Raw genomic sequence first — 16,732 nt, 5'->3', positions numbered from 1 at the left:
ACAAGTCATCAGGCACAGCACGACATATAATCAGACGTGCACAGACATAATACAGGAAGTCTATTATAAATGTGCACATCACAGGATTAAGAGCAATAATCCTTTAAAAGGAAATTATCTCTGCGTGTGCCGCATGAATCACATGCCGTGTCCTAAAGCTCTGCTGCAGTACAGAAACAACACGGGCTCTGACATCATCACACAATACAGCCAGCAGCGCCTGATATTTAGAAGAAATACGCTTGTATGTGTGTTGCGTTATAAAGACATTCACATTGCATTATAATGTACATTGGAGCTATCATATCCTTTTCAATTTAATGCAGTATAATGTCACAGCTATAGTTAATATATTGTGTATTAAATATGACTGGAACACTGCATTAGCCAATCAACATCCAGAACTATTATTTTTGGAAAAAAGATTAGAATTCTTAAATATTCATGTTCACATAATGCATTAAGTACACATCAAATTGTTTTTTTTTATACATTATATCAGACTACAATTCCCATCATCCATTGCACTGACAACACACACAGCTGAGTGCACTGATCACACACCCTACATAAACCATGGACTTCCTCTTCCTCTCTGCCGAGTATTGTATAGCGTAGGTACTCTACGGAGCCCACTCAGTTATCATAGCCTTGCCTTGCGTGTTTTCTAGTGTTTTGATTCTTGCCTGTGTTTCCTGGATTTACCCCTTTTCCTTGCCATTCGGACTCTGTTTGCACCTCTCTTGGACTACTGCTCGTGTACCTGGATTATCTCTCTGCCTTGCCCTGTTGGATATTGTTCGCTGATCGTCGACCCACGCTTGCCCTAGAATTACTCTTTGTCTTGCCTGTGTTGTTCCTGTTTGCCACTGAATGAACCTCGCTTGTTTTGTAACCACGCCTTTGAATAAAGCTTGCAAATGGATCCGCACGTCTCGTTCGCCCCGTAACAGATGCTATTATAATTTCTATTAATATTTTGATTTTTTTAAATATTTGTTTATTTTTCTGTTTTTATTTTTCCGTTATTTTAAATTTAACGTTTTAGTCATTTTGCTTTGTGTTTTTGTCTTTTATTTGTAATGGATTTTTTATTTTTTTTATTCATTTTAATTTCAGTTTTAGTTCAGTTATTTGAGTACATCAAGTTGATGATAAAACACATTTGTTTCTTCTCATATTATTTGCCAAATCTACCTTCAATCTTGTCAGCAAAAAATAAATACATTTTCTGTTTTCAGTGTTTGTGAAATGAGTAAAAAATGGTCAAATATGCTTTCTAGGACTATTTCATTTGCCATTATATCGGCCGCGTTGCATTCTAGATGTCACTATTATAATGTATAATGTATAAAGATTTCTCTATAATGCATTAGACAGTATGCAGGCTTCACGTATGACCTGTTTCTGAAAGGATTTTTTAAAAAATCGCAATTTTTTTCATTTGTTCAAGAATAGGTGTGCAATTCTCTCTCCGTCTGCCTGACTGACAGCCTAATTCAATCTGCAGCGGGAGATATTGATGGAGCGTCCTGATGTCAGTGAAGAGAACATGAGCTACAGACAGAGAGAGAGAGAGAGAGAGAGAGAGACAATGAGGGGCAGAAGCCCAAGCAAAATTGAAGGACAAATAGTCTTGCCTCTTTGCATGTTCACTCGCCCTGTGTGAGACTTGATAATGGAGAATCAATTTGTTGCAGCTGCTGTTTACACAAAGACACATTCCCTTGATTGTTTAGTGGACATCTGTGCAAAATTACACTTACAAAATAAATGTGTGAGTGTGTGTGTGTGATTTAGACAACATGAAACTGCATTTGCAAAGCTTTAGCCTTCTGCAATGTGATGCATTTCACAGTGAAACAGAAACTTCAGTTAGAAATAATGTTGATTTTATTCACTATTTGATTGATACATTTTTTTTTCCTGACGTCATGGGCTTGATGATGATCAACTGAACAATAAGTCACTGCAGAGTCATAAGTAAGTTATTGCATTTTGATTAACAAATATGTACATCATTTTCTTATTAAGTATAATATGGACTAATTGTGTACAATAAGCTCAAATATATATATACATAAACAGTTTTTTTTTATATATATAATTTTAACAATTTTGTTTTGGTGTTTTTAATACTTTTGAATTTTTTTAAGTAAGTTGTTTAAAAAATATATATAATTACATTTTATTTTTAATTTTAGTTTAGTGATTTTAGTTTAAGTTAAAAAAAAAAATGTTGAAAAGAATAAATGTACCTGAGATAAAAGTTGAAATTTTTTAAAGAATATTTTGTTTGTTTTAATTAAATTTGTAGTTAATATTAGTTATATTTTATGTGTGTGTGTGTAATGTGTGTATACATATATATATATATATATATATATATATATATATATGCACACACACACACACACACACAGTATATATATATGTGTGTTTTTTTTTTTCTTGTAATAAAAAAGAAGGTAAATGGGGTCAACAGTGTTTTCAAGTTGACTTTAACTGTAATAGTGCCACAGTATTAGTACATTTAAATAATAGAAAGTGAAGTACATTCATTTTAAAACATAGCTCAGTGTCTCTGGATATTTTGTGGGTAATGTATGAGAGACTTGGACTATATGTGTGTGTGTGTCTACTTTAATGCACAGAGCTGCTGACCAGGCTAATGCTAATGTCAGTGCCACTATTTCTGAAAATCTGAACGCTTCTGACACCATTAACCTCTCAGAAACGCCCTCAGCGGCCGGCGGGTATCTGTGTGCCTCTGCGGGTCAAACCACCCGGCGTTTGGCAGGAACCATGTCATTTAGTAAGGGTTATTCTGCATGCTCTCAGACACAGGTTTAACACACAGCGAGCCATGATATGGCAGTGTAAATGTTTCATAAGAGAGAGTGTGAAAGCAGAACAACAGCAGATCGCATTCTCACATTCACAGCAGCGCTCGTCGCTCTTGTCTGTTTTGGGACAGACTCTGGTAAATTTGTGCAGTTTAGAGGCGACGCCTTTTCCTGGACCCCGAACATCAATTTTTCATCGCGCCGCATTCTCCGGCTATCAATAATAAAATGCTATATTCTTATAAATATTCTAAAAATAAAGTGTGATTTTCTGCCATGCAGCTGCAGGGATGAAAGTTTAATGTTTGTCTTGAAGGAAGCGGAGACGGTGAGCCTGCGGTTTCTTCTCAGACGGCAAAGTCCAGCTTTAATTTGGTGCCTGGGCTTCTGGGCAGCCTTTAGGTCAGCGCAGACAAAAGCACAGGAATTATCCGCTTTAGACCTGAAAATATCTGCCGTGTGCATTAATATAGATCATGCCTACTGGAGAGATTTCTGACAGCTGTGGTGGGAAAAAACTGATGCTCAAGTGAGAAAGTAAATTAAGAAAATTATTAGGGTGATCATAGACTAAACAAATAAATAAATATTAAATGAATATTAGTAATAATGTGGTAAATTCAAGTGTTAAATTCAATTATTAAATTAAAGTATTATTTTAGTTGGAAAATATTTATGGAAGCTTATTTTCATAAAAAATAACAATAAAAATATACTAAATTTACTACTAAAAATTTATCTCACAACTTTTTTCTTGCAATTCTGAATTTATATCTCACAATTCTGAGAAAAGAGTAAGAATCGCAAGATATAAACTTGCTATTCTGAGAAGAAAGTTACGAGAAAAGAATCTCGTAATTGTGAGAAAGTCAGAATTGTGAGATTAAAAAGTTGCAATTATCTATTTTTTATCATTTTTAATTCTGTGGCAGAAACAAACAAAACAATTGTGAGATATAAAGTGACTTTCACAGAAATGCAAGTATATATATATATTACAATTCTGAGTTTATATCTCACAATTAAGTTATTTATTATACATTTTATTATAAATTATTATACATTTGGGAAGATTGTTGGAATGTTGCATTTTATAGTAATAATAATAATAATTATTATTATTTTGCTGTTATTGATGTTGTTTGTATTATTATTATTATTATTAATATTATTATGTTAATAAATAAAAATATTAAACAAAATGTGAAATATTACTATTGTAATTCCGCTTCTCTGTACAATAAAAAACATATATTATTTCAGAAAACTATAACAATAACAGCAACAATAATAATTTGGTTTCACAGTACAAATAAAATTAAAATTTTATAATACTAATAAACCATCAAGCTTTTATTTTGAAAACCGCAGAGTCCTTAAAGCTTCTCTTTTTGACAACAGCAGGTTTATAAGTTTGTGAAGATGGTTAGCACATGTTGCATGTTATAAAGCAACCAAAACTACATTTACTACAAAATTACGTTTACAAAGCAACATTTACTGCAAACCGAGACACTGAAAACACCGGCATAAAATGTTCACATGTAAATGAACACAGTGCCGCACTTCATGCAGCACATGCATTTATTTAATTACATTGCAGCCTTTGAGAAAATCAGAATAGAAGAGCCGGGGGTGAAAACTTTTTGACTTTGAAGATCAGGGTAAATAACTTATTTTGTCTTCAGGGAAACATGTAACTATCTTCTGTAGCCTCTGAGGGACAGTACTAAATGAAAAAGAATATGATATTTAGGCAAAATAAGAAAAATGTACAAATCTCCATTCTGTTCAAAAGTTTTCACCCCCGGCTCTAAATGCATGGTTTTCGGTGTCTTGCTCAAGGGCACCTCAGTCGTGGTATTGAGGGTGGAGAGAGCGCTGGACATTCACTCCCCCCACCTACAATCCCTGCCGGCCTGAGACTCGAACCCGCAACCTTTGGATTACGAGTCCGACTCTCTAACCATTAGGCCACGACTTCCCCTCAGGTAACAACACAGTATTAAAAACCATTGTATGCAAACTTTTGAACCGGGTCATTTTTATAAATTCAACTATTATTTTCTCTTGTGAATTATATGTAAACATCTTTTATGTGAAATATCTATTCAGGTCAGTAATAAATAAACAATAACATGCATTTTGCAGATTCTGAAAGGGGGATGTAAACTTTTGACCTCAACTGTATTTGGATGAATGGCACAGCACTGTCATTCTGCGTCAGACGCTCTCACCTGGGTGTGAAGTCGCAGCCCTGCTGCATGAAGGCGCCCAGGGAGAACCAGAGACTGTTGAAGATGCCGAACTCATTGGGGGGCTGGTCGCTGGGCGGACCGTCGGAGCCTTCCTCGGGCTCCTCGGTGTGCCACTCGTACGGGCTGAAGCGGCTGACCAGGAAGAGCACCACGCTCACGCCAATGTAGGCGAACACGATGCACATCCAGATCTCGTAGGCCAGCGGGTCCAGGAAGGAGAAGACGCCCGGTTTGGACTTCTGAGGCTTTTTGATCATGATGGAGATGCCCAGACTCATGAAGGGCTTGGAGAAATCGATCACCTCCTCCCGGACCAGAGTGATGGTTAAAGGGGCCACAGCGATTTCCGCTTTCTGTGGAGGAACGAAAACATTCAGAGGTTCAGAACGTCACGTTGCTATTCAGATTATTTATTGAAACGAAGCTGCAAATAAGAGTAGTTTTTAATGTCAAAACTGGAGAAAAAACAATATTTCAAAGTCTCATGCATACATTGAGGTGATAAAAAAAAAAATAGTTTTCAGTTGTTTGTTGTAAGGGATATTTCAGCCGAAAATTAATATTTTGTCATTGTTTACTTGCCTTCATGTCATTTCAAAACACAAAAAATAATGCATTTTTAAGATTGTTGAGGTCCAAACAACATTGGACCCCATTGACTTTCATTGTACTGATAATAAAAAACACTGAGACATTCTTCAAAACATCATCTTTTATATTCCACAGAATAAAGAAAGTCTTTGTTTGGAACGACATGGGTGAGTAAATGAGTTTTTTTTAATGTTTTTGAAAGAAGATTCTTCTAATTCTAGTCACTAAGGCAGCATTTATTTGATCAAAAATGTAAAAAATACAGTAAAATTGTGAAATATTTTTACTATTTGAAATAACTGTTTTCTATGTGAATATATATTGTAAAATATAATTTATTTCTGTGATCAAAACTGTATTTTCAGCATCATTACTCCAATCTTCAGTGTCACATGATCTTCAGAAATCATTCTAATATACTGATTTACTGCTCAAGAAACATTTCTGAATATTATTAATGTTGAAAACAGCTGTGCTGCCCAATATTTTTGTGGAAACTGATATATTTTATTTTTCAGGATTCTTTAATGAATAGAAAGTTCATAAGAACAGTATTTATTTGAAATAAATGCTGTTCAAAATACTTTATAACTGTACAATATGCCCCTTTTATGTCAAAAAAATGACAATGCACCTCCCGTTTAATATCACATTAACAGCATATCGCAAGTTTATAAAAAGCCCAGGATTTGAGCGGTTGTGAATGGAGATGAACGGGCATCTGAGGGACTTGCGACAGTAATATTTACAGCGGTTCAGTGGTTTAATACCGGTGAAAGGTCGCTGTGAAAGTCGGCCATCTTTTGGCCCTCCTGTAGGAATACAAGAAGTTGATTCGCTGCTAGATTTAATTAGAGGCCTGTGGCAACAGAGAGAGCGATCCTGTGTTCATGCCAGCGAGAGGTCGGATTCAGAATCCATGAAACACGTCGAGAGACGCAGAGTTTGACGCTGAGCGGGTTTTCATTCCAAAATGCTGTTCTGTATTTTTTTCCTAATAATCCCTCGAGGAGCCCGCAGCTCGTAATTAATGTTTTCTGCAATTTTGCAAGCTTAAAAGAAGAAAAGATTTGGCTCATGTAATTTCATGCGAGTAATGTCTGAATTCGTATGCACTGTAATGCATGAACGATTCGGTTGTGTGTGACATCCTTCTCTGAATAAGAGAGAAAGTGTGTGTGTGTGTGTGTGTGTGTGTGTGTGTGTGTGTGTGTGTGTGCTTTTTCAGTGGCCTTGGTGCTGGAAATGTGTTTGCCATGTATTTTCTCCAGCTGCGTTGCAAAAAATTCTTCAATGAGGTGTTTTTAGCCTTGAACCAAACCCAGCAGCTTTAAGATTAAAGTCATGCAAAGCAAAAAAAGCAAAAAGGATTTGAAAAGGGTACGAAAAGACAATATTGCACGGCAGTGTACCAAAAAATAAAAAATAAAAAAATCGATTAAAAAAATTTGTCCTAACTATACACTGAAAAAGGTGTATTTTTTTATATTTTGCAACATTTTAATGTATTTTTTAATATTTTGCAACATTTTAATGTATTTTTTAATACAATATAAATGTGAAAAAGTTTTATGTAAAAAAGTAATAGTGTATACATAATATAGTAATATATAATGCAATCATTATATCATTTTGAAACATTTTAATTTACATTAATTTATGATTAAAATATAAATAAATGTTTTTTTGTACAAAAGTTTATGCATAATATAGCAAGAATATAGTATAATAATATATATATATGACAAATTATAAGATATTATCATTTTTATATTAACTTTTATAAATAAAATATTGATATTATTATCATTTTCATATTGACTTTTATATGTAAATACAAATATGATTTTGATATTTACACACATACAACACACACACACACACACACACACACACACACACACACACACACACACACACACACTTATTTTCATCCAGTCATTAAATGAGTGTAAACTGATTAACTTCTCTGACCGATTCATTAAAAGAACCTGCTCTTCAGAGTCATTTGTTTGAATCCTATGTCTGTCCTAATGCCGGAGACAAAAACACAATTATATCAATAAGGTGTCTGATCATATTCATTTTGAACGGCGAAGAAAATGTAAAATCTTCTGTTGTGGTGCTGTAAATTATGCTGCTGACTGCAGTTTGCGTAACGTCTTTTATAAGTGAATAAATGAATGAACTTTTCCTCCTGAAATTGACAGTGATGTAATCAAAACAGTCTGGGTTTTTGGGTCATTTTGATGTAACGTTTTAAACAAATCTGTCTGGCTGTCAAGTCTGCTGCACATTTTCCTTGATATCAGCGATCAGTCTCTGTCTCTGCTTTTTGATATTACTTCAAAAGGTGTAATACCTAAACATATCATTTAAAATGCGTATCTTGTCAGTGTGTGCACATGATTGGCCATTTTTAGTTGATTAACAGGAAAGTGGGTCCAGCTGAATTAAAATGGTGATTTGTTGGATTGGTATAAAAAAGGTTATTATACCGCGGCAGCGGTCGTGTGAAGCCCTCTTAGTGTGAAGACCGAAGAGTGTAAAGACCATCAACTCTACCGTGCGACTCCACCGGGCAGGGACACCGGAAAGGGATAGAAGTATCGCTTTTTATTTTAGTTTTTCCATTTAATTGTTTATTATTGAAATGTTATATGCATGTGTCAATTTTATTTAATTTCTTTATTTTCTTAAACATGTAGGTATATAGTATTTATAGAGTTGTAACTTTTAGTTTTAGTTACTTTTTCTTATTTGTAAGTCGCTTTGGACAAAAGCGTCTGCTAAATGACTAAAAGTAAAGTAAGTAAAAGTAAAATTTTGCATTTAAGACGTAAAGATGAATTTACATTTAGCCAGTAATTGCCTCAAAATAACATCATCCTGATGGGTTTTATTTTGCAATAGTGACAAATGAATAACATTTTAATGGTGAAAGCCAGGAAAAATACCACATTAAAAATACTGTTGAAGGTTCAAAACAAATGTGTTTATGCTAACTCAGCATTGTACTGGGTTAATAATTATGGTTATATTCAATTTTGCTTTAATTAAATAAGTCAATAGTTGTCGGCAAACAGTTTGAGCAAACATGAGTAATCTGCTTCTCTGTGCTGTTTTGTCAGCGTATCTGTTTTTTTTATGCTCTGTTGTAAAAAAAAAAAGAAAAAAAAAAGATAAGGCTTTATAAATGGTCTTATTTGCTGGCATCAGTGTTATACCTTTCATATTTTCAGTTTTCATTTTAGTTTAGTTTTTGGATACTAAATTTGTGCTTTTGAATATATATTTTTTCTATTTCTATTGTTCTGTATTTCATTTTTAGTTAAGTTAGTTGCCAAGGCAACCATTCTAATTTTCATTTAAATTTAAGTTTTAAAATGACGGCAGTTTTAAACTGTGTTCTGTTGAATTGTTTTTATTTTACTGTATTTATATTTTATTGTGTTTTATTTTATTATTTGCATAATTCTGGCAACCACAGTTGCAACTTTTTCTGGAAAAAACAACAGGATTGTTTTTTTTTTAACCACCATTACAGACTTGCCATGAATATTGCAAATAAACTGAAATTATTAGATTATACATGATTGTGTTTCACTGGAGGAAGCACTATTATGAATCATGGACTGGTATTTTATGGTTTGAAGTTAAAACGTCTTAATGCTGGATTAGTTTCAGCTTTTGTCTTCTCCAGATGTTAACTGATGGACTGGTGTGGTGTGGATTATTGTGATGTGTTTATCAGCTGTTTGGACTCTCATTCTGACGGCACCCATTCACTGCAGAGCATCCAAGTGATGGAATGCTACATTTGTCCACTCCTCTACAATCTTAGATGGCATAAACTTTCATCAAATTCATTTTTAGCTGAACTATTCCTTGAAGACCGGTCAAATACACAGATTAGCGATCATTATACAGAATATCTGACGGAAGAACGCAGCACTTGACCAAGAGAGCATCTAATAATGCTGTTTAACACCCTCTGCTCTCTCATGAAAGCTTCATATGTTATTGTCAAACCTATAAATCTCACTGTGGAGACTGAATGGCATGTTTGCGTGTGGAGTGTGTGTTAGAGAGCAGGTTGGTGGATGAGAGTGTTTAATGGGGCATCTGTCCTCTCCCTGAGCTCATTAACACTCGGCGGCAGGAGCGTTTGCCTTTCGCTGTTGGAGTCGCAGCGAGATGTCAGAGAGGCAACGTACGAGTGACTGATTTTATGTACTTGCACGCTGAATAATGGTGTTAATACTTCTGTCTGCGTTTAAAAGAGAAAACGCCTTGAGCTCTGGTAATACAAACACCGCGTCCATCGCTCGCACCCAAACTCATCTGGTCAAACCGCCACGCTTCTGCTGCGGGCCGAACATTAACATACTGTAATGAGAGATCATGCTGTTGGTTTATAGAAACCAATTCCTTTCTCTCATTTTCTTGTTTATTTGTTATATTTTTATGACGTGTCTTGTCGTATTGGTGGAAAATTAAAGATGCAAATTGACTTAGATGATTAAATTAAATATGTCAATAGTTGTCTGCAAACAATTTGAGCAAACATGAGTAATCGGATTTGCCAGCAGGAGAAATGCTCTGTTGGTGATGCTTTACCATAAGGAATCATTTGTTAGCATCCGTTTTAGATTTGATATATTATTTATTAGAATATATTATATAAGTACTATTTATTATTTATATACATGCATTATAAATACACTTAATATAAATAGGCTATATCAATTATGTAATAAAGTATATATATTATTATAGAATTATTTTTATATTATTACAGTATTTATTAATATTTTGAATTAGCTTTTATTTTAAGTTGTTTAATTTGTTAATTTGTAGTTTTCATTTTAATTAATAGTAATTTTGTTACGTGCTTTTGTAATTTTTATAATTTTTTAACATTTCTATTCAATGTTATTTCGTTTTCATTAAGATTCTATTATCGTTTTATTTATATTTTGAATGTTTTTATTTTTAGATTTTGTTTGTTTTAAATTAAAAATTTTATTATATAAATATTATTTTTGTTTTCTATAAATATTTAATATTTTAATGTTGCTGTTTAGCTTTCATATTTTTTATTTCAGTTTTAGTTTTAGTCATTTTAGTACTTCAACATCAATCTATTTATTACATTTAGTTGCCAAGGTGACATTTATATATTTTTTTTAAATCTGATATTTTTATTTTATTTTCATGTCAGCTGTAAGGTGCAAAAAACAAAATGTAATACTTTTAGTATTAGTTAAAAATAACAACACTGGTTAGCAACAATAAACAGTATATTTTTACAGCATTTATTAATCTCTGTTAATGTTAATTAATAAAAATCCAATTGTTCATGTTAGTTCAGAGTTTACTAATGATAACAGATTGATTTTAAAATATATTAGTAAATGTTGCGATTAACTTATATTAATAAATGCTATAGAAGTATTGTTCATTGTACACTAATGTAGGTAATTATTGCTAACAAAGTAAAGTTAAAAAGTGTTATAAAGTTGTGTTCCCAAAAATGTAATAGATTATAAAATATAATTTAAATATATTTGTGTTTAAATAAATTGCTTATATATTTAGTAAAATTAATATATATAAAATGATATATAGTAAAAACATAAATCAATCATTTAAAAATAAATTAAGCATATTTACTCTACAATTATATTTACTGAATCAAAAGTATTTAGCCTAAATATATATAAAAAAATTCTTCAAAATATATTTTTAAAGTTTGAAAATTAAATTGTAATATTCTTGTATTTTTTGCAATTTTGTTTGTAAATATATAAACAATTTATAAATAAAAAACCCACTAAATTAAACACTTTTTTGTTTGCAAATATAACTAAATGTTTGTATATTTACCAGTAAAAATGTTCTTCTCTCCAGTTTATTTATTTTTACATTTCTATCATAAATGTAGCTTCTTTAGCTGAAATCATTTTGGAAAACTATTTTTTAGGATCTTCCATCTGATGCACATGCAAAAAAGTCTGATGTGTGGGGAAAAAAGGTAACTTTCGTGATAAAACATGAGGAGAATGATCTGTAAAATGTTAAATCACATGTAAATGACCCTGTGTGACTGATATATATCTCACCCCGTACACCAGCTCCCCAACCATGCCGTTCCAGATCTTCGTCTCTGGATCTCTGGCTCCGTATTTCCCGTCAGGAACGATGGCGATCTTGTACCTGATGCCGATGTGCTTGGCGATCTCGGACGCCAGATCCACGCAGTATCCTTCAAACTGGTCATTTCCTTCATACATCTCCCAATTCTTCTTCAGCATCACGTACGGTCCTTCCTAAACACACAGACACACACACAAACACAAAGAGAGAGACAGAGGTGGGCAGGGATGGTCAAGCTGACCTCAAAATTAAACTGTATCAATAATTACACTTTTCAAAATAAAAGTTCTCTGTAAGACTGATTTTTGGCTTTATAGGTTCTTTGGAGAGCTTAAAGGGATCAGCATTTTGGTTTCTAGGTTCTTAAAAGCATCAGTATAGATAGTTTTCTAAAGTTATTTTCTTAATTAATACTCATAATCACTGGATGAGTTCACAGGACTATACACATGAGCTGATTGCATTCATAAATATGTAGTACACCATGTAGGATACTAACATTGGCATAAATGAGTTTAATATGTATTTGTTTTGCTCATTAGAAATGCTGCCAATAAAGGTTTGACTGACAAGATTATTTATTATAAATCAGAACATTTATTTAAATCATTTCCACACGTGTACGACTATATGACAGAATCCAAAACATTTTACATTTAAACAATTAGAGGCAAAGTGCAGATTTCACTAAAAGTCACTATAATCAACAGGGCAATGACAATCAAATGATTTAATTAGAGCAAATTACATTAAACATATAATGAAAATAAAATCAAGAGATCATTTCCATTCCAAGCATTAAAGCAAGGATCATTTAAACAACATAATACATTTCGACAGTGTAAATGTCAAAGTACATTCATTTGACAGTCAATTATTTGACATCGTTTATAAAATAGAGGTCTTTAATGGAGAAACTGAATGAATTATCACCACACTTCATTCTGGAGCCTGATTTTCTTTTCATTTTGACACTGATATGGAAACACATTCATCTGGATATGAAGGCACACAAGAGCAGAACTTAAATGTAATGTTATAAGATTATTACAAGTTATTTTAGACTTGATGTCTATGGATTGCATCGTGTGTTGTGCTGTCGATTTACTATAGAAAATAATTTCTTCTTGTCCTTTATTGTATAAATTTATGTATTTACTAATTCATTTAGTTTTAAAAAATACAAATATATTTACTGAACAAATGGTTTTATTTTTTATTTTATCAAATAAATTATTTATATATTTGCAAGTAAATGAAAACTTGCAGAAAGTTTGCTTGTAATTTAATTTTAAATAAATTATTATTTAGATATGTACTAGTAAGTGTATAAATTAATAATGTATTTAAAAAAAATAACAAATATATTTTCTGAACAAAAAGTGCATTTAGACTAGAGGAAATACACTTGTGATTTATTTTTAAAATAAATTTATATATGTAAATTATAAAATAATTTTACTGAAAGTGTTTTGAGTAAATCAACTAAATTTGACTGAACGAAAACTTTGTTTAGAGTGAAATATTGTTTATATATTTACTATATATTTACTTACTTAAAATGAAATTGCAAGTATGTTTACTAAACAAGAAGTGCATTTAGAGGAAATACACTTGTCATCTATTTTTAAACAAATTATATATATATTTAACATTAAGTAATTGAATAAGTTTACTGAACAAGAAGTGATTTGAGTAAATATGCTTGTTATTTATCTTTAGATTATTTATTTATTTATTTGCCAGTAAATACATAAATATACAATCAATCGAAGCACAGAAGAAAAGAAGGCATCACTGCAAAGAAATGATGAAAATATGAAACTAAACTACCATTTCGAACTATAACACCATATACATATAACACATTATACAAGTGCTTGCATGAGACTGGAGCTAATTATTGTCAGCATGTCATTAATGCTGTTAAGATAATAAAATACAGATCTCCAAAGTGAAAAAAGTGGTCTGGTCTGAATCAGGAGAGAAATCTGCACAGATCAGACATCATTTACAAGCATTTACAAGAGTTTGATGTGAGAGCTGACAGGAGAGAAGCGTTATTATGGATTATGGACTCATATTTTAGCCTCATATTTAGAAGTTAAAAACATCTTAATGATGATTTTTGTCTTCTCCAGATGTTAACTGATGGACTGGAGTGGTGTGGATTATTGTGATGTTTTTATCAGCTCTCATTCTGACGGCACCCATTCACTGCAGAGCATCTATTGCTGAGACACTGATGCAATGTTACATTTCTCCAAATCTGATGAAGAAACAAACTCATCTACATCTCGGATGGTCTGAGGGTGAGTAAAGTTTCATCTTTGAGTGAATTACGCCTGAATAATTTCTCTAAAACAAGGAGTGGGTGGACACAGCGGCCCGCTTCTCCTTCCGATGAAGCACATTGAAGTAAGAAAAGAGAAGGACTGAATGGACACAAACATGACCGGCATCAGTGTAGATAGATGGGCTGCTGTCTGCAGGCGTGGAGTTAATGAACGTTACACAGGAACACGCCTCACATCTCCTCAGCCTGGAGTTACACTAATTACAGCTATCAGTTACTCAGCAATCGCTCTCTCTCTCCGCCTGAAGCTCACATGTCCATACACACACATCTGGATGTGCTGCTTGTGCATCTGCATCTGTCACACTTACGCTTGATCGATTCCAAAAGTCTCATCGGATTAATTAACGTGTCTATTTATAGAAAGCGTCGCCCCATTTGTTTGTGCTCACATTGTGTAATTAAATAGTTCTTGTTTAAAGTCAACATGAAATGGCCCGTTCTACTGATGTAATGTAGCAGATATATTAATGTTTTATTTATGTCGAATTAATGTGGCTGTGATTCAGAGCTGAATGTGACTCTGCAGTGGATTGTGGGAAATCTGAGACCCCAGAGGCAAACACTGCAGAGGTTCATTTCTGTGTATATTTATGGTGATTCTTATTTTTCATTTGTATCATTATTTGCTATTATTGCCATAATCATTTTTATATTTACATTAATTGGCATTAAATTACTGTATTGGCAAGATGTTAGAAAGGCTGCATTAGTTAAAGCAGCAGCTGAACACAGATTCACAAACTTTTTTTGACCTTTGACCTTAAATGTGTGAGATTTAAAATTATTTCAATAATTTAACAGCACATTAGCAGGTTCACTGCTCTCTGCTGTTAGTCTTATTACATTTATTTAGATTCTTTAAAAATTATTTTAAATCTACAGTTTTATGATTTAATTTAGGAAATAATTCCTTTTAGTCCCTATTTAAAAAATAAAGCGTTTAGAGTAAATATACTTGTATTTAGTTCTTTTCTCATGGCATACAGGTAAAGAAATCAAATATCGAATCTTTTTTAGTAGGTGTTTTATTTGAATTTTGTTTTAATTTTTAAAATGACTTTTTATGATTTAATTTATTAAATAATTCCTTTTTGTCCCTCATTATGTATGAGTGGACAAAATGTGTTTAGAATAAATATACTTTTCATTCAGTAAATATACTTGTAATTTATTTTTAAACAAACTATATTTATATAACAAAAAGTATTTAGACTAAAAGTACTTTTTAAATAAATTATGTTATTTAATGCATATTATTTAAATTAAATTATATATATATATATATCATTTAATTATTATAATTAATTATTTAATTTGATTTGATTTAATTATTATAATTAATTATTTAATTATATATTTAGTAGTAAATATATAAACGTAGTACAAATGAAGAATAGAAGGAAAATGGGCAGCACTACAAATAAATGAAATTTGAAACTAAACTATTATTTTGAAACTATAGCACATTATACATTACTGTTATAGATGTAGATCATAAAATAGACCTCAAAAAACTACTTTTGTTGTATGCATATAGATATCTTAAAATAAATTAAAAAAAATGTTTTGCTTCCACAGAAGAAAGAAAGTCACACAGTTTGCAGTGATATGAGGGTGAGTAAATTGCTTTTTCATTTTAAAATGAACAATTCCTACTGTAAGTTTTAATAACCTGGAATATTGCATTTTAATGAAGGGGTATCAAATTTACTTTAAAATGTAGTTTTACATTAAGTTGTTTCAGATGTTGGAGAAAGTTATTATATTTTGAAATATGAATGTATATTAAGAAAATAAACAGGGTAAGATTTGAATCCATATTGACTTTTTCAGGTGCTAATAAAACACATCAGTGCAACAGCACACACACACACACACACACACACACTTCAGCAGCCACTGTGTGTGTAACCAAGGAGGAAATCCACATCAGAAACGAGAGACCAGGCTTTTATATTCCATGTAAAGGCCGTGACTCGCCGTATCTGGGCATAAATGAAACTATTTTGCAAAACTGTCACCGTGACGACCGACACAAGCTGCTTCCTGTATGCTGTGTTTGGTATGGAGATGCTGTAAGGTGTGTCACAAAGAGAAGCCACTTCTGAATCAAACAGTATTCAGGCATTACACTGGACATAATAATGCCATCTCAATTCAGTTTTGAATGATGCATGATGAATATACAATCATACCTGCATTTCAAAGTTTCAGGGCAACATCTTTGTTAGTGGATCATTTCATTGTCACATAAATAATGGAGATCATCCTCCATAAACACGAAAAACAGCATCTGAAGTAATCACACCTTCAAGAAACACAATCGTCTGATGTTTTTTTCTGGACATTTAAAGGCAACACAATAATCTGACGTTACAAGACTGTGCCATAAAGCTCTGAATTACAGAGTGAACATTATAAATGTAGATTGTGATTTGATTTTATCTTTCAGTGTTTAATTAAATCATTGGCAGAGAAAGTTATTACATTTTAAGATTATAAAACACATTTTTTAGATT

At 32.2% G+C, this 16,732-nt stretch overlaps 1 protein-coding gene across 2 annotated transcripts in view; it reads right to left on the bottom strand.

Annotated features, from left to right (window-relative positions):
- The window catches only part of LOC306854485 (glutamate receptor 4), a gene marked incomplete at both ends in the record, with an annotated part of 84,677 nt that overhangs the window by 24,189 nt on the left and 43,756 nt on the right, over nt 1-16,732 (bottom strand). For both annotated transcript variants that reach the window (XM_079392549.1, XM_079392550.1), the window contains 2 exons: nt 5,084-5,457; nt 11,821-12,027. In XM_079392549.1, coding sequence (XP_079248675.1) covers nt 5,084-5,457; nt 11,821-12,027 — 581 coding nt within the window. The remainder of the gene's footprint in view (nt 1-5,083; nt 5,458-11,820; nt 12,028-16,732) is intronic.

The sequence above is a fragment of the Barbus barbus genome (genome assembly GCF_936440315.1).
Source record: "Barbus barbus genome assembly, chromosome: 34".
Classification (NCBI taxonomy): domain Eukaryota; kingdom Metazoa; phylum Chordata; class Actinopteri; order Cypriniformes; family Cyprinidae; genus Barbus; species Barbus barbus.
The sequence above is the reverse complement of the archived record's forward strand: the minus strand, read 5'-3'. Positions and strand labels throughout refer to the sequence as shown.